Source organism: Dendropsophus ebraccatus, chromosome 10, assembly GCF_027789765.1.
Source record: "Dendropsophus ebraccatus isolate aDenEbr1 chromosome 10, aDenEbr1.pat, whole genome shotgun sequence".
NCBI classification, from domain to species: domain Eukaryota; kingdom Metazoa; phylum Chordata; class Amphibia; order Anura; family Hylidae; genus Dendropsophus; species Dendropsophus ebraccatus.
Window position 1 is genome coordinate 36,453,025 of NC_091463.1, and position 19,618 is coordinate 36,472,642.

The 19,618-nt window shown below is 42.7% G+C and overlaps 1 protein-coding gene across 4 annotated transcripts in view; it reads left to right on the forward strand.

Moving 5' to 3' along the window:
- STARD8 (StAR related lipid transfer domain containing 8) overlaps positions 1-19,618 on the forward strand; it is a 95,664-nt gene that overhangs the window by 70,951 nt on the left and 5,095 nt on the right. For all 4 annotated transcript variants that reach the window (XM_069943402.1, XM_069943401.1, XM_069943403.1 and 1 more), the window contains 11 exons: positions 3,213-3,284; positions 4,166-4,247; positions 6,233-6,296; positions 7,142-8,403; positions 12,588-12,761; positions 14,389-14,548; positions 14,982-15,180; positions 15,922-16,132; positions 17,189-17,303; positions 18,655-18,876; positions 19,127-19,344. In XM_069943402.1, the coding sequence (XP_069799503.1) occupies positions 3,213-3,284; positions 4,166-4,247; positions 6,233-6,296; positions 7,142-8,403; positions 12,588-12,761; positions 14,389-14,548; positions 14,982-15,180; positions 15,922-16,132; positions 17,189-17,303; positions 18,655-18,876; positions 19,127-19,344 (2,779 nt within the window). The remainder of the gene's footprint in view (positions 1-3,212; positions 3,285-4,165; positions 4,248-6,232; positions 6,297-7,141; positions 8,404-12,587; positions 12,762-14,388; positions 14,549-14,981; positions 15,181-15,921; positions 16,133-17,188; positions 17,304-18,654; positions 18,877-19,126; positions 19,345-19,618) is intronic.

Consider the following 19,618-nt stretch of genomic DNA (forward strand, 5'->3'; position numbering starts at 1 on the left):
TCAAGCTGTCCATTGCTGAGCCTTGTTTTTAGAGATTTGGTGTCGTAATCCTCTGTTGCCTTAAAGTGATTGTCCTGGAGTAAATTAACCTAGTAATAGGCAATAATATTTAAAAAAATACAAAAAACAAAGCATAAATGTCCAGCACCAACACCAGTCTTCATTTTCCTGCAGTGATGACGTGGCCTCAGCTAGCATGTACGACATAAGACTACTAAGGTGACTTATTGACTGCAGGGCTCACATGGATGTATGGCAGGAAAATATAGGCTGGTACGAGTTAAAGGGTTTTCCTAATTCTAAAAATTATCCACAGGAAAGGGGGGGGGGGTCCATCCATTGGGCCCCCATTGATCTCAAGAATGGAGGAAAATTGTCTCCTAAATACTTGTGTGTCCAGCACTCCATTAACTCTGTATGAAAGTCTCATGAAGAATGAATGGGATATGCTTGCTGTGCACATATAGATCAGGGAAAATATTCCTCTGTTTTCAGTATCTGTATCCATTCAGGTAAAAAACCCAAAAGAATATAGCTGATGGTAAGTTTGCTTTAATGTAATTGAAAATGAGCTGCAGTACCATGCACACACTTGGGCCAAGAATGGTACTGTTTCTGGAAAGAAGCCATTATGTTTTCTAATTCTGGATTACCCCTTTAACATAATACCCAGTGAAAAGATATCCCTTAAAGGGGTTATAAAACTAGAACAACATGGCTACTTTCGTAGGCTGTGTGTGGTATTGCAGCTTCACTTCATTTAAGTGAATGGAAATAAGCTGTATTACCAGACACGGCCTATGGACATGAGCTGCATCGTTTTTTTTTCTAATTCCATATAAATCTTTTAAAATGGTGAGAAGCCTGACTGCAAGAACATGCTTCATTGACATTAGTGCGATGTTCTAGCATGGCTCACTGAGCGGCTTACAATCTGAACTAGACTCTTGAAGGATATGGACACTTGGCATGCTGGGTCTAGTCTTTCAGTCTTGCCTCAAAGATGAAGTCATGTTCACCAGTGTCTGACCTGCCTTGTGCGCTGTGATTTATAGGCTACAGTGGAACATTCATGCATATATGACATAGGAAATGCCCCAGTGTAATGATAGCCTGCTGACAACATTCCTACAAGTGACTCAACAGTAGTGTCTGATGGCATTGCAGCCCTAGGCCCCGCAGCTGGAGGCCATCCTCTTCCAGAATATGTGTCATCCCAGGTTGTTTGCTTGTTGCATTGATTAGGTTTACATTCTAATATGGCTAAGGCAAGTCCTGAAACACCGGTGCGCCCGTCCAGTAATAGCTCTGTGGACGTCTCCCCCGGCAGCGTGCTCTAAAGTCGGGAGAACGGTTGTAAATGTCTTCTCTCAGCTCCTACTGGAAAATATTTAGCAGTGGAAACTATTTGGCAGCGTGTAAGGGAGGGGGAGCTATAGAAAAGTGTCGGGATGGGAGAATCACAATGGGACGTAATGATAAGCCAATCTGCTGACATGTGCCCTTAACACCAGACCTTTCCTCGACTTCAGTTATTCTGTGACGGGTAATGTGCGGCCGTAATAAATGCCTCTATTACTACAGGTCATATAATGTGTGATAATCAGGAACGGGCTGTATTGCATTCAGAAGTACACAATACGTGCATTCATCAATGTCACTATTAGTGGATAGAAAGATAAAAACTAAATTCCGAATTATTTTAATTCTTTTTTTCTGGAAACCAATATGGCCGTTATTCTTTGGAAAGTTTTTCTTCTCCCCATCTACCTTGTGGCTTGTTACAGGGACAGAGATGTACATTGGTTCTAACCCATTTTTGCATTTGGTAGTCCTAGAAAGTATGAGGAAAAACCTTTGTCATGCGTCGTGGTGACATGTACATTGATTGTCAACCTCTTTTGCAGAAATAGACATAGAAAAGGCTGCAGAGACATTCCAGTTTTTTTTTTTTTCTTTTTTTTAAAGTAGTACAGGAACCAGCATGAAAAAATAATAACTTTATTACTGCCAAATTTACAGTTACTCTGGTGTCTGCTGCTGACCTGCTGCAATGACATAGCTAACATTGTTCTGGTGAGGCTGCAGGCTATCCCTGCTGTACATGCAGGAAGAAAGCTGTGGCCACCAACTGACTGCAGCGTCACAGGAACAATGTATGCAATGTACTTGCTGCAGGTCTGATGGGGACACTGGAGCAGCAGGGATGGTAAAGGCTTTTTCTATTTTTCACTGTTTCCAGCCTGTATAAAATCTCCATAAACAACTTTAAAGGGGTTATACAGTATTAGAAAAAACGCAGCTGCTATCTTCTAGAAACAGTGCCACTTTTGTCCTCGGGTTGTGTGTAATATTGCAGCTAAAGTTACCACTAAACCCACAGGCTTAAGACTGGGCTACAAACCCCCCCCTTAAATTCCAAAAACACCCCCCTATATATAAAATATAAGTGAACTAGTCTAAAATCACATTACACCCAGTACCCAGTGATTTTAGACTAGTTCACTTATATTTTAGGTATTATTCATTAAAAGTTATATTTTATATATAGGTGGGTGTTTTTGGAATATAAGGTTTTTTTTTGTACCACCTGTGAAAGGGGTGTGTGTTATATGTAATATTGCAGCTCACTTTCATTGAATTGATGAAGTAGATTGTAATACCATTCACACCCTGAGGACAGGAGTGGCGCTGGTTCTAAAAGAAAGCGGCTATGTTTTTCTAATCCCAGATAACCCCTATAAACTTTTGACATGTTGCAGAAAAAAGTTTTGATCAGTTAAAGTCTGGTTCTTCAGAGCAAAAAAAAAAAGTGCGCAGCTGGGCACAAGACGAGCCCATCTTCAAGCACTCAACGGTGCGCTTCTCCATGTATATAGAGATCAGTGGGGCTCTAAATTTACCTGACTGATCAAAACTTTTCATGTTTCAGTTTAATTTTTAATGGTGACATTTTTTTAAATAATAAAGTCAGATAAGATTTAAATTAATCTAAAAGCTTACTGTGTCTGTGTGTGTGTGTGTGTGTGTGTGTGTATATATATATATATATATATATATATATATATATACATACACACACACACACGTTCCTAGGTGTTTTGCTAAATCATAACATAGACTGTTTCTGTCGACTTACATTGATTAATGCATGCATAGAAAATATAATAAGTTATTAATGCTTTATATGCTGTTTTTTTAAATCTTTGTAGACGTTGAGGCCAAGAAGGCTTGTGATTGGTTGCGAGCTGCGGGATTCCCCCAGTATGCGCAATTGTATGAAGGTAAAAAAAAATTCTTTTTTTTTTTTCTTTCTTTTTTTTTTTTGTTGTTGTTGCAAAACCAGTGCCACATGTGTGCACAGGTTGTCTGGTATTACTATATTTTTTAGTAATGGGTACACTAGGCACATATGCTTCCTGCTGTTTCCCTGTTCCCTGGCACCAGAGCTGCCTTTACTGCTTACACCGACCTGAACATCTTTCAGCCTGAGCCACAAAGTCAGGAATCAAGGCTCCAGCGCTCACACGGGGCTGAGAGGATGGAACAGATTTCTTAAACAATAGCTGGAAGCATGGCATCATGGGGAAGTGTCAGGCCAACCATTGTCTGACCAAGTGACTTCCAGAACACCCCCTCCTGAAAACAGCTCCCAAATAAACAAAGACGACAGCAACTGCTAACAACCCAGGCTCATAACTAGGTGCAAAACCTTCCTTCCTGTTCCTGAGGGAAGTGGTGAATCAGCTGTAGACTCTGCTCCCTGTCAGGCAGGATCTCTGTATAGAGAGGAACGCTAAACCAGATAAAACTGCTGCTGTAATTTATATATAACTGGAGCACGTAGGATTTACTGGTATAAGTACGCTCACACTTGCATATTGATGATTTAGTTGTGATCATACAATGTAAGCAGATCATGCCGCCATACAATACACTTAAATAATGCCGCTACATAGTACACAAATACCACACCCATATAAAGACAGTCTGAGCGCCCCTATTATAGCACCATCAGATTGCCAACATTAGTTGTGTACCCCAAATAGAAATGGTGCTGCTCCTTATGTACACACACAGGGCAGCTAATTGTCACCTGAAACAACAAGTAAGCGTTGTGTATCACTAAGTTACTGTTAATCACCATCTGCTTTTCCTCTTGCAGACTCCCAGTTTCCAGTGGACATTGCATGTGTGAAGAGAGATCATCACTTTTTGGATCAAGATTCTCTTAAAGCCCTTTGCAGGTAGTTTACATGAAGTAAAGTGTAATGATTACCAAACTAGTAGCAAACAATTATAATATATGTTTCTTAAAGTTCAATGAGAAAACTAGATCAAATTGTATCGTACATACAAATGGGAACTTTTTAAATGCTTTATTGGAGATGGTAAAGAAGCACTCTGGGGAAATGTTTAATCCCTCCCCCCCTTGGGCCCACAGTGGCCAGTTCAGAGGCGTAACTACCACTGTAGCAGCCATAACGGCTGCTATGGGGTCCATGGCATCAAGGGGCCCCGTTGCCTGCAATACACTGGGCCCCCTGAGCTGTCATCATTTGCAGCACCAGGTGGCCTCCCAGGTTCTGCAATGTCCCTTTATTTGCAGGCACTCCTGAGGAGCACTTGCAGTTATGACTAGACTTGACGGCTTAGTAGTCAGTCAGGAAGGGAAGGGTGCTCAATCAAAAGCTTGCTATGGGGCCCAGCCATTTCTAGTTACGCCCCTGGTTTTTGTATATCATAATTCAAAGCCTGAAAGTGTGACCGCCTCAGTATGTAGATATCACACAACGTTGTAATCCTAAATAGGGGGTTTTGGCCTCCTGAAATGTTTTGGCAGGGCAGGGGCTAAGTGAGGTAAAGGCCTTTTTCCTTCACGTACAAGTGGTAGTCATGAGTGTTCAAGCTGGATGTCTATTTGCTCTTTTAGGTGAGATGTTGTAATGTACAAATATACACATAGACGTTTCCCTTAAATCACAGCTGGAGAAATCATGCTGGTTTATAATAAATGGCAAACTGGGAAATCCTGTCACAATTTGGTTGCTCTGTGAAGTAGAGTGGGTTCTTGGGACACGGCACCATTCGGTTTTCAGACACCAGGGAATTTGATGTCCGAAGTCTCTCCTCCCAAACAGTATATATAAGGGATTCCAATGATTGCTTTCTTACCAATTCCAGTCTTTGGATAAAAGGCACTGAAAGTGTTTTTGTGAGTGCGCCTGGGAACAGCGTGGTCCGTTCCCAGTAAGGACATCGCTCACCTGAGCACAAATCTTACCAGTCTGTGTATATTCTCTGGCTACTTGGCTCTTCTGAGTGGAAATACGATTTCTGCTGCTGTTGGGCATACAACTTTACTCCCAGACACCTTTCAGTGACTCATTCCCTGTTCCACTCCACCCTTTAAGTCTTTTCACTTTTTCCATAGTCCTAACTTGCTCCTCTTCCTCTCATCCCTTGACTATAAATATAGGATTTAGTTACTGAAGTGTATTTGTAAATTGCATATACAGTGTTCTCCGACTCCTCTATGTACATTGTACAGCATGTAGCCTGTCCAGTGACCACCTTCCTTACGTAGACCTAGTACTTCTGTCTCTATACTGGAAGACCAAACAGGTGCCCTGAGCTCCAGGAATTGTAAACTGTGGGCTCTTGTAACAGGACATATAAGGATCATTGCTCTCATAGGAGGCATGCTGAATTTTGTAGTTCAACAACAGCTGTAGAGCCTCAGTGCTGTGTTATGTTGTTAGGACTTTTAATTTGAATACTGAACATAGAAAATGTGTTCTAGATCCTAATAAAGTGACTTTCCGTTGACGTCCTGATACAACTATGGGATTTGGTGGCGTTTCACCTTGGATCTTGCAAAGGGGATTTCCTCTCTGGGCTAAGTTGTAGCTTAACCCATTTTGATGCCAGCGAACGATCCGTAGAAACTATGCTGGTGCGTGGCTCTGCAGTTGCCAAGTACTAGCTAGAGTTAATAGGATTTCTTCAGTATTGTTAATCCTAAGAGCAGCTAAATGTCAGCACAGGTTGTTCTGAAGAATTTAACCCATTATTTAGGAAGAACTGTGCCCTAAGTTGAATGGATATTATCTCCTGTAAGGGCAGAGTGGTCAGAGCCATCATTGGTCACTTGGGGTCATAGAGTTTATAGCCAAAGGAAAGGAAAGGCAAAGTCTTCACTTATACTGACAAAATACATTTATGTCTGCAGGCGACTAATGACACTGAATTCATGTGCGTCTGTAAAGCTGGATGTTCATTATCATCGAAAACAGGTAAGCTGGAAAAGAGGGATGATAAAGTGGTCAATGCCTCTTGAATGCACAGGTTTACTACTGAATGCAGTTCAGACAGATATACTCTGTATAACATGTTAAGTGATTTTGCAGGTCTATAGAATTACTTATCTTTTACTGATCTCATGTTAAAACAAATGTTATATAGCCAGTGCTCAGCCATAGCAACTCTCAAGCTAAACTGTTACAGATGTGTCTGTCAACAAATGTGCAAACTGGTTAACAACCTCTAGAATTGTGAATGGACTATAATTGCTATACTTCAGGACCATTGCAAGGCAAGCAATACTTTTAATTGTTGATTATGTTTACATTATTAAAATAATAATGTCACATTAAAAGAGGAGTCTAGGCATCATGTTATAGAGGAGACAGAGCTGAGCAGATTGATATATAGGGTGGTAGGAAAAGTTCCAGGATAACTTGGCATTTACTCATTTAAGTATTTGCTTATTCTTAACTAGTCAAGTGGGCGGTCCTACTGTAATTACTGGGACCACCCATATGACTAGCAGAGATTTACATGAATAAATGTTAGTTTATCCCAGAACCTTCACTATAAACTTTATATGTTTGCTCGGCTATACCTGCCCTATGCAAAAGAAGAGCCCGTGGAGCCTCATTAAAGAGCCTCGAAACACAGGACTAGCCAGATCCTCCTGCTCTATAACAGAGTGAACTGCATTCTCAATGTGAGAGGTTCCTTGACAAAAAGTATATAAAACTATATACATCTACCTAAATTGTATGTATGTATATACGTCATAAGTGTAGACCTATATTTCCTGCATTCATTAAATATACAGTATTACATTTACCCACAGAATGAAGACTCTGACGACGATGATCAGTGTGCGATCAGTGATCGCTGGGCATTCCAGAGAGACCAGGGACGCTGGTCTCGGCTGGACTCTATTGAACTACTGTCTCCAAAATTTGATGGGCCACCTACCATGAAGAGCACATCCAGCAGGGATAGTATCCTAACAGACCTGAGCACAGAACTGGAGGCCACCTCTCTGCGCAGTGTAGGAAGCAGCAGGGGTATTATGGACATAGTAGTAACTCCTCCTGCAGATTTGTCTTCTTTGCCTTCTTCTCCGTCTGGTGGTAAGCCATGCAGGAGTCTCAGCGACCAGTCTCTTGCTTCTCATCGTCGAGGGTTGAAGGAGAAATCGAAGAAAAGGAAAACAAAGGGCTTTCTAAAGAGGATGGAGTCTTTGCGTAAGAAGGATAAAGACAAAAAGGAACTTGCAACGTTAATTTCTAATGACCTGGATCACTCAGGAAGAGATGATATCCAATTCCAAGATCAGTGTGGTGGTGATGATGATGATGACGTGGACATTCATTCATACGATAAAGATTTCCTTCATCCAGGCTATAGGACTAAGTGTTCATCTACTGGTAGTATCAGAAAGCCACATCTGGACGGTCACTGTAGGGGGGTGTATTTAGAGGATTATGATATTATGGAAAAGGATGGTATGAGGCACAGGTTGTCCCCAAAGTCGGATCGTTTGGTATGCATCCCAATGGACCATAAACCTGGAACTTTCCCAAGGTCTCTTTCTATTGAAAGCTTATGCCCTACAAACCATGTACCCTTAGAAAGTTGGAAAATGGGTAGCAAATCATTAGGACACTCGGTCTGTAGCAGCATGGACTCTCATGGACTAGAAGGACGACAAAGAAGAGGGTCATATAGTTCTATTGGAAGCCGCTCAAGCATATATGACAATGTACCTGCATCACTCACAGGCAGCGGGGATATTTTAGAACATGGTGGCAATAGTGAACTTTTTGGCCATCTGGATGATGTTCTCAATCATGTAAAGGGCCTACAGAGGATGGTGGAGCTTTGGTCACGAACTGTATGCCCAGAGCTTGAGGAGGAGGAGGAGGAGACAGATTCTGGTGGTGAACAGATCGGTCACCTTGCTTATGAAGAAAGATCCATTTCTGATGTTGGCACTTCAGCCAGTGACTTTGACAGCACCGGCAATTCTCTCAATGAAACAGAGGAAGGTGAAATGAGAGAGAGAAGAGATTCTGGAGTGGGGGCTTCCTTGACCAGGCCATCCAGGTGAGTCTATAGTAAACACTTTATTAAATGTAAAATTATTAAAAGTTTTTGAGTCCCAAACTAAAACCTGGCATTTCTGCCTGATGCATCCCAACTGAGAAGTCATGGCAACATAGTTCTAAGAGGAGCAGTGATAATTCTTTCTCAAACTTTTATGTATGAAGTATGGTCACGTGTGTCCTGTCACCCTTGCATGTATGACAGACTTCAGTTGTGTACTCATATTAGGGAATAGCCATCATGAACGTGAATAAAAAAAAAACCCTATGTGAGGAAAATAAAGAATGGGTTGGCTTTTGTGCTATTGAAAGGGGTTATCCAAGATTAGAAAAACACTGCTCTGTGTTTTTTGTCCTAAGTTTGTAGGTGGTGTTACAGCTCAGTTCAATCTAAGTGAATGAAGCTGAGATGTGACACACTGTTTTGGAAGGAAGCAGCTTCCAAAAAAACAAACAAACAGGCAGGCTGTCAGGAGGGTGCGGGGAACTTAAAGGGGTAGTGCATTGTAAAGCATTATTTCACTAAATAACACACATTACAAAGTTATACAGCATTGTAATGTGTGTTATTTAAGTGAATGGCCCCCTTCCCCATATCCCCAGCCTTGGACTGGGAAGTGTGTTGCTTACGGAATCACTGTCGACCCCGGCCGCCATCTTGGGACGATCACGTCATCTTCAGGAGGCCGACCAGACTGCTCCAGCCCTCCCTCATGCAGGCCCCTCTCCAGTGTGTCATCAGCTGCTCAGCCGCGATTGGCTGAGCATAGTTATGCTCAGCCAATCGCGGCTGAGTAGCTGATGACGCGCTGGAGGTGGGCCGGCATAAAGGAGGGCTGGAGCGGTCTGGCCAGCCTCCTGAAGATGATGTGATTGTGGTACATACCTGGCTCTTCTAGCTGCAATGTCACAGCCTGGCAGATCAATTGCCCACTCAAACAGTCAGTGACTGGGGCAGCGTCCTGTCAGAGTCACTGATTGGCTGAGCAGGCAATCAATCAGCTGGGTATGTGGTGGTTCAGCTGGAAGCGCTGCAGGAGTCTGGTGGCTGTCATTCAGCTGGCCTTGAGAGCGAGCAATGCAACGGGGCATGAGGATAGGTAAGTTTTCTTACCACTTACCAGAGTATATGTTAAGGAGTTCAAGATAATATGATCATCTATATGGGGGAGGAATAACTACTTATGGTGTATATTTTATTTTAATTTAGTAAGGCACGGTTCACTGCCTTTTTGGCCTCCATTTAACATATACACAGGAAAAAGCTCTAGACGTATCCATTAGATCGACGCTGTGATTGCCTAACAGTGGCATCTCTTACCCAAAGACTAATATGAGAGCCATTTAATTAATACATTGGAGGCTTTTATGTGATATATCTATTAAATGCATGCCATCATAGTCTATGGGTGATGGATAGCTCTTTTAGGCATCTGTGTGACTATAGAAATGGTGTAGTCCACTACGCTATTCTATGTGTAATCTTACACTAACATACAGTACACCAGCCAAATCACAGAGGACCATCTCTTTGCTTTCATATGACTGGACCTCTTTGGGGACATTTTACGTGTATGTTGGGAGCTTTCATGACAGACAAGCTAAATGTAGGGGAAACAACTAGCATGTATTCACCTACATATCTACATGTGTGGTGTTCATGGATTAAATTTTATTTGTGTGTGTTTGACTGTGTTTAAACCTTCTTACCGGCATAACATCTTTCTCTAGCTTGTGGTTTTCTTTGACTTTTTTTCTCTTTATAGGTTAATTTATATAGATTGAATTCTTTATCTTAAAGGGGTTGTCCGGCGAAAAAAAATTATTCACAGAATAACACACATTACAAAGTTATACAACTTTGTAATGTATGTTATGTCTGTGAATGGCCCCCTTCCCCGTGTTTCCCCCCACCCACGCTAGACCCGGAAGTGTGGTGCATTATACTCACCGCATGTCGTGTCGTCCACGGTCTCCGATCGTCAGCAGTGACGTCTTCTTCGGGAGCTTGGCGGATCTTCCCGAGTGCCGGCCACCCTCTGCAGCGTCATCCGAAGCTCAGCCGCGATTGGCTGAGCATAACTGTGCTCAGCCAATCGCGGCTGAGCGGCTGATGACGCGGCCACGTCATCAGCTGCTCAGCCGCGATTGGCTGAGCACAGTTATGCTCAGCCAATCGCGGCTGAGCTTCGGATGACGCTGCAGAGGGCGGCCGGCACTCGGGAAGATCCGCCAAGCTCCCGAAGAAGACGTCACTGCTGACGATCGGAGACCGTGGTCGGCACGCGACAGGTAATGTATAGCGCACCACACTTCCGGGTACACGGGTGGGGGTGGTGGGACACGGGGAAGGGGGCCATTCACAGACATAACATACATTACAAAGTTGTATAACTTTGTAATGTGTGTTATTCTGTGAATAATTTTTTTTCGCTGGACAACCCCTTTAAGTTGCTCCTTCACCAAATGCTTCCTTCTGGTGTTTTTGTTAGCCTTTGATCTTTATCACTAATACATGGATCTGTGTTATGGAGACATTTTTGTAATATCAGGCAATGCTCCATGGGGAAAAGTGTGCACATTTGTTCTAATCTAAAAGAAAGAAAACTATTTAATACGAGACAAAGCAGAGCTTCCTCCAAAAAGAGCAGTCACCTGTTGGTAGACCCCAAACCATCTTGGATGAGACCCTGGTGTGGCTACTATTTGAGAGCTTTTTTTTATTCCCCCATGCTGCATTTCCTGGAAAGGTATTGATACCACTGATCTCTTCAATGAGAGTTTTTACCGCCATCCTGATCTGCATCTATGGTTTCCAGTATTATGCTTTGTATACCTTAACCAACGAGGGTCTCTACAGATCTGGACTTTTCCTTGTTGAGGAGAATTATATGGGTTAGCTTTCTTTCTGGTCAAGGAAATCTAATACATATACAGTGGTGCCTTGGATTACTTGCATAATGCGTTCCGGGACCGTGCTTGTAATCCAAATCCACTCTTAAACCAAAGCAAATTTTCCCATAAGTAATTACTGAAATGTAGACAATTGGTTCCACACCCCAAAAATGATTTTTTTTTTTTTAATTCTGAACAACATGTAGAACAGATGAAACAAACAATGAGAAACAGCTGAATCTCATATTATGTTACTGTACAGTATAGCAATCCGTATGTGGTGTATAATGTATAGTAAGTGCATAAACCTGAAAAACAGCAGCAGTTTGTAGATACGGGATGGAACTGCAGATCCCCATAATGCAGTAGTGTAGTACAACAGGCTAGAATAGAGAAGTAGGGCTGCTGTCAGAGGTCTGTGTGGTCACATGACAGCAATGGAGAAGGGGTGTGTGTTCAGCTTGGACCAATCAGGAAATGAGAATCACAGAGCTGTGCAGGAGGACAGAAACTATACAGCAGTGTGAATGGCTGAGTGTAAGTGCAGGCACATTATAGCTGCAGTGTGTATAGCTGAGTGTAAGTGCAAGATGGTGAACACAAGGACTGACAAAGACTGCAGGGAGCATGAAGGAATGAGCAGGGCAGATAAGGGCACATACATGCAGCACTCTCTGTCCGGGGGGAGAGGGGTTACAGCTATGAAAAGATTACCCCCCACAGTCCTGTCCCCTGATGTAAGCCCCAGCCTGAAGTGGATCTGCTATGATTTGGAAGGTGAATGAGACTTCCTGGATCAGAGTACAGGGATGTAGCCCCGCTATGCTGACCATGCCACTCACCCTTCCACCCAGTATAGGGAGCTCTTAAACCAAAGCAATGCTCTTAATCCAAGTTACAATTTTATATAAATGTGAGCTCTACTTGCAAAACGCTCTTAATCCAAGGTACCACTGTACATCATAGGATGAGAAAAACAAAAGTAATGGTAGTGGCAGATCCATTGTAAGACAGACACTAGTGTCCATCATACTACTAGAAAAGATATGAACGGAGCCCTAAAAACTTACACTAAAACCTGAACTTAAAAAAGGTTCTTTATTCGGTGTGGAGATCATTACTGTGTACATGGTAGTATATAGAGTATAAGCGGGAGATAGGGCGGCTATGCAGCTTATATGCCTCTAGCTCCTGTCCCCTTGGATCTCAGTATGAAGCTGTTTTTGTTAGGTTTTAGCAGGGTTAATCTGCAGAATTCTTTTGTCACTGACACTCTCTCTCCCCCGGCAGGAAGTTACGCTGGCACAGCTTCCAGAACTCGCATCGGCCAAGCCTCAGCTCGGCATCACTGGAGATTAACAGGCAGTCGGCAGCTCAGCTCAATCTTCTCCAGAAGTTATCCTTACTGAGACTTACCGCCATCATGGAGAAATACTCTGTACCAAGCAAGCAGGGCTGGGCATGGTGAGTAGTGTGTAAAATATTGCTTGCTTCCACCAATAAAACAGTGTACAAAGTTTTCTCACCTACACCTATTATAATGAATAACTACAAGAAGACATTACACTAAGGGCCCTATTCCACCGGACGATTATCGTTCAGATTATCGTTAAATCGTTCGAATCTAAACGATAATCGTTCGGTTGAAATGCAGTAACGATTAACGACCGAACGAGAAATCGTTGATCGCTTTATAAGACCTGGACCTATTTTTATCGTTGCTCGTTCGCAAAACGTTCGCAAATCGTTCGCATTGAATAAGACATCGTTCGGTCGTTCGCAATAGATACGAACGCAATAGCGAAGAAATACGGAAGAAGAAACGATCGCAATTACGATCATAAGTAACGATTATCGTTCCATGGAAATGAGTGAACGTTTTCAGGTCTTTCGCAATAGCGGTCGTTTGAGATCGTTAATCGTTAACGATTATGCTAACGATAATCGTCCGGTGGAATAGGGCCCTAAGGCAGCTTAGCACTGAGCCTAAACCTGTGCCTTCCAGCTCACGTAAAACTGAAAATCCCAGCAACATATTAAACTATCACAATGAGCATGCTATTCCATAAATTCCGCTGTCTATATGAATATATGAATAGATTATAGTAAAGTCATCATTTGTAATTACTAGAGATGAGCAAACCTCGACCATGCTCGAGTTGATCCGAACCCGAACGTTCGGCATTTGATTAGCTGGGGCTGCTGAACTTGGATAAAGCTCTAAGGTTGTCTGGAAAACATGGATACAGCCAATGACTATATCCATGTTTTCCACATAGCCTTAGGGCTTTATCCAAGTTCAGCAGCCACCGCTAATCAAACGCCGAAAGTTCGGGTTCGGATCGACTCGAGCATGGTCGAGGTTTGCTCATCTCTAGTAATTACGATGTCCCTTATTTATATCATACCTGGGCTATAGGTGTAACATTCCTTCAAAAAATGGTCTGTATGCGCCCTCTAGTGGTAAAAAGCATTAGTTTCTCACCATTGCATCTGCATGCCATATAGGACGGTTGCAGGTTCTGCTGTAGGTGGGCCCTAGGTTAGTGAGCACCCATCCCATACTTCCCCGGAAGGAAAGCACACCAGTTATCAGCTTTGCTTCACAAATATGCTAAAATGCTATATATACTAAACACACACAATACTGCTTTATGGTGACTCATATAATTCTACAATATACTGTGGTCAAAAATACTACTACATACTGTATGGACATAAAACTGTAGTATCCTGTATACATAACTCATAACTCATATACTGTACATATAATCCACTATATACTTTGGTCATATGATACTGTACACTAGACACAAAATATTGCCCAATACTCTCTGCACATATATTGCTATATACTGCATGCACATATACCGCTTTACACATCTGTTCTGATATTATTCACACAAAGCATAAACACTTTAAACAGGGCTACAATGTAACATGTGCCATCACATATCACACATACCAGACTCGTAGCTCTATACACCCAGTCAATGACTTGCAGAGTAATACATACCGTATTTGCACTAATGCACTTGTCTTCATTTTTATCACAAGCCTATTAAAGTGTCATTTAATATATTTATTTTAGGACTGTCCCGAAATTCATGAAAAGAAGTAAGCCTTTGGACTACAGGGGGAGAGCAGTGTTTGGGGTCCCTCCAATAATAAATGTACAAAGGACAGGTCAACCGCTACCGCAAAGCATCCAGCAAGCTATGCGCTATATCCGCAGCCAATGTCTTGATCAGGTTTGTAAGCACCATGACTGATGTCACAGCTCAATGTCTTATGTTATATTATTATTTATTATTATTATTATTATTATTTACCTAAACATATTATTCAACGTCTGTTATATTGACATGTCAGAAGTTGTGATTGGTGCAAATCTGACTGCTGGGACCCCGGCTGATTGCTATAATGAAGAGACAGAAGTGGTTTGTCCATAGAGTACAGAGGCAATGTCTGTCTATCTATTTGATCCCTTCTATCCCTTTGTTCTGGCAATTGGTGGGGGTCTCAGTAGGCAGGCCCCCATCAATCACAATTTCTGACATGTTGCAATGAGATATCGTAAGTTGAATAAAAATGTACGTACACTTTATGCATGGATTAGAACACAAGTCTAGCTTTCCGCTGTACACTCCTTGTTCATCTCCCCCTCCCTTCTCTGTATTACAGGTGGGAATCTTCAGGAAATCCGGGGTGAAGTCTCGTATTCAGATCCTGCGCCAAATCAATGAGTCGTCGCCTGACAATGTCAGCTACGTGGGCCAGTCGGCCTATGACGTAGCCGATTTGCTGAAGCAGTATTTCAGAGACCTACCTGAACCCATCTTCACCAGCAAGCTGACCGATACCTTCCTGCAAATCTACCAGCGTGAGCACATTACATCATATACTACTTCCAATAGGAGACACCAGGGGGAATTTATCAATGCTTTTACCAGGAAACTAATGTAAAAGAGTTCTAAACACAAAAAATAATTTTTGAGCAAGTAAGCAATTGCTCAAAAATTTGTGACAATAGATATCCCCCCCATGTTTATATACTATTATATATTGTCACTAGCTGCACTTCGCGCAGCTTGGGTTCATTTGATGCATATAGTAAATGTTCATAAAGGGGTGGCCACTTTATAGTAAAATTGATCAGTGTACTGACTGCACTTACTGACCCCGCTCCACCCCCATGTCTGCCATATGTATATACAGTCTCTGTTTTTGACACTTGGGGGCAGGGCCTGGTCACATGCTCCTCCATGTCGGCCATCTTATGGACAGACTCATTACACAGCAGGACAGTACAGCCTGGAGGAGGGAAGTCTGATTTTAGCTCTGTGAGGTACGCAGGGAGCTGCTGTCAGTATATACAGTGAGTACACCTACTAATACTGTAAGTTGAACAATTTAACTATAATGTGGCCAACCCCTTTAATCCAATACTTCATATTTTATCATAGTATCTATAAACTGTTACTGCCAGCATAGGACAGTGTTGCCTGACCACCGATATGATAGAAATTCTGTAGATACATAACCCAGTTATTGTCTACAAGATAGAACTATAAAATCTGTTGAATGGGATCCTCAGCTGACTTTTCTTCTCCTACTTCTCCAGATGTACCCAAGGATCAGAGGTTGCGGGCGGTGCAGGCTGCAATCCTACTAATGCCGGATGAGAATAGAGAAGTCTTGCAGACGTTACTGTATTTTCTTAGTGACATCTCATCAGCTCAAGAGAACCAGATGACCCCTGGGAACCTGGCTGTGTGTCTAGCACCTTCTGTTTTCCATCTCAACATTTCCAAGAAGGAGACCACCTCTCCTCGGTATGGACCAGTCAGCTGTCTAAGGTCTATGGGGTGCCGTCACATTCTTTTCAAGCAGATGCTGTATATTGGATTTTACCTGCCAGACCCTTTTGTTCTCAGTAAAGTCCCCTGGCAGCGGCTTACCTCTCCTCTCTACTTAACACATGAATTTTTGCTTGTGTCAAACATTTATGTTAATGGAGAGATTAGAGGAGAGAGCCATAGGCCGGCAGCTATTGAAGCTACAGCCTCCTTGTATATTTTGCTGCTGGTTAAGAACAGGAATATAAAAAGCCAATGCAGCGGCTGCCTGTTGCTTTTTTATACAGTGATGATCATACACCTCACCAATACAATCCAGTACCACTGCCATGTCCCTTATTTACAGTGGAAGCATATGTATAGTCATATCCCTCCTGTATATACTGCAACCTATTCCCCTATAGTTACATGTCCATCTCACGCCTACGTAGATTACTTATCTCTTCTCAGTTGCAGTCTCATCTGTTCAGGCGTCTTATCTTCCTGGATATGAGCAGGAAGCTTCATCAATGTAGGATGCTGCCATCTGCTGGCTAAATATTTAATGGCTCCTGTACATAGATTTAGTGAGCATGGTCGTTGTTCTTGTTTTATTGTTATAGGTTACTAAATGACACAGAAAATGCATTGAGTGTTATATAAAGGTCAAGAATACAGTATAAAGACTTATAATAGGATTTAAAGAGGACTAATTTCTCTTGGTTTCCTGAACATGCTGCATTCACATTCCTACCACCACTATGGCTTTAATGTAACCTTTAAAGACTGGGAAATACTCCAAGCAGAAGGGCTGATGTTGCACATTGTGCTTCCCAGACCTTGTGAGTGAATACCCCATAATGGCAGCTGTGCATCCCACATGTGTGCACCGTCCATCTGGTTACTCATAAAATTGTTGGCTGGGTATGAAAGGGTTCTAAAAATAGACTAAAAAATGGTAAACCATGAATAAACGGCCACGTCATCCTTGGCATGTCAAAAATGGTTAGCTGTATGGTTTATTGAAAGTGCTAACTCTAAGCCACCCTACAGGATCATCCAGAGGAGAGGGGCCTCTGGAAAACCCGATCACAAGGATCTCAGCGAGAACATGGCTGCCACCCAAGGACTGCTTCATATGATCACAGAATGCAAGAAGCTCTTTCAGGTCAGTGAGGAGTCATTGTAGCACTGTAATAAGGGTTCTTCCCACTACACCAGTAGTATAATTGATATGACTATTACTTTCTGCACAATACATTTACTTTGTAAGGTATATTAATTAAGGGCCCTATTACACTAACAGATATCTGACAGATTTTTACAGCCAAAGCCAGGAATGCATTTGAGAAGAGGAGAAATCGCAGTCTTTCCTTTATGACCTGTTCTCTGTTTATAGTCTGTTCCCGGCTTTGGCTCAAAAATCTGTCAGTTAAGCTATCAGACATCTGTTGATGTAATAGGGCCCTAAGACTGTAGGTCTGTAGGAAGTGCAACATAGCCTAGGAGACAAAGATGGGGGTGCTGTGCAGAGGTATAATGGGGGTGCTGTGTAGAGGTATAATCAGAAGGGGGTGCTGTGCAGAGGTATAATGGGGGTGCTGTGTAGAGGTATCAGAAGGGGTGCCATGTAGAGGTATAATGAGAAGGGGGTGCTGTGCAGAGGTGTAATCAGAAGGGGGTGCTGTGCAGAGGTATAATGGGGGTGCTGTGTAGAGGTATAATCAGAAGGAGGTGCTGTGTGGAGGTATAATGAGAAGGGGGTTCTGTGCAGAGGTATAATCATAAGGGGGTGCTGTGTAGAGGTATAATCAGAAGGAGGTGCTGTGTGGAGGTATAATCAGAAGGGGGTTCTGTGCAGAGGTATAATCAAAAGGAGGTGCTGTGTAGAAGTATAATCAGATGGGGGTGCTGTGTAGAAGTATAATCAGAAGGAGGTGCTGTGTGGAGGTATAATGAGAAGGGGGTTCTGTGCAGAGGTATAATCAGAAGGAGGTGCTGTGTAGAAGTATAATGAGAAGGGGGTGCTGTGCAGAGGTATAATGAGAAGGGGGTGCTGTGCAGAGGTATAATGGGGGTGCTGTGCAGAGGTATAATGAGAAGGGGGTGCTGTGCAGAGGTATAATGGGGGTGCTGTGCAGAGGTATAATGAGAAGGGGGTGCTGTGCAGAGGTATAATGAGAAGGGGGTGCTGTGCAGAGGTATAATGAGAAGGGGGTGCTGTGCAGCGGTATAATGAGAAGTGGGTGCTGGGTTGCTGAGCAGAGTAATAATCAGGAGGGGGTCGTGGTCCTGCGGTCCTATTGCTCTAGTGGCAGAGGTGATGCAGTAGCAGCCATCGCTTACCAATGATGCACAGTAGTCTCAGCAGTTGGCAAGACACTGGACAGCCACATTTTGATTGTAGGCCACTAGTTGGGACACAATGTCTTATACCTATTGCATATACCATACTGCAGCCATGATATTGAACTGTTAGCACATTACCTGTATACTGTATATCCTATCATCTTCTGCAGATCCCCCATGATATGATGCTCCAGTCCAGGAATTCTTATTTAGCTGCTGATACCAGTCCTCTGTCCCTGGACGACCTCTGTGTAGGTTCTGTGGGTGAGACCAGAGATTTCTCGTCAGTCTTGGACAGCAGCATACAGAACCTTCTCCATGAATCTGCAGAGCGTTTTAAAGGCTGGATAACCATGCCAGGTCCAGAAAACACTGAGTTGTCATGTAAGAAGGTGAGACTTCCCTATAACTGGGGCATGTTTGTTATAAATTCATGTGCCCACCGAATAGACCTTGCAAAGCAGTGAAAATATAAGGGTATATTTACATGAGCCAGATTTGTTGCAGAAGCTTTCCTTTATGTGAATAGGGTTGTTTCTGTAAGCCCCATTTAGTATGGGGCCCCCTTCTTTGGCACACATATCCTATAATGGGGCAGATAATATAATTAAATTATTGTAATATAATCCCCTGTGTTTGTAGGTTGGTGATGGAAATCCCTTACGCCTGTGGAAAGTTTCTGCAGAAGTGGAGGCTCCACCAAGCTCGCTACTCCATCGAGTGTTACGAGAGCGCCACCTATGGGATGATGATCTGCTACAGGGAAGAGTGGTAGAGACCTTGGATCAGAACACAGATCTTTTCCACTTTGTGACGGACAGCATGGCTCCTCATCCACGACGGCAATTCTTAGTACTACGGTATGTGCTTGATAAAAGTATTGTGCATGCAAATAGGAAGCTGATCCTGCAAATGTAAATACTGCATACATTAAAGCCTATATGTTAGAGACCTTTCCTCCCCGCTGTGTGTACATACAATGGCTTCATGCTAAACCAATATGCCCTATTCAACATAGACAAAATTTATTACACATACACTCAGGGCTATATTTACTTGTCACCCTTGCAACTTGAATACAGGGGCTGAATACCCCCTGAGCAATGTTCAGCTCTGTACCTAAGGATTCCCACT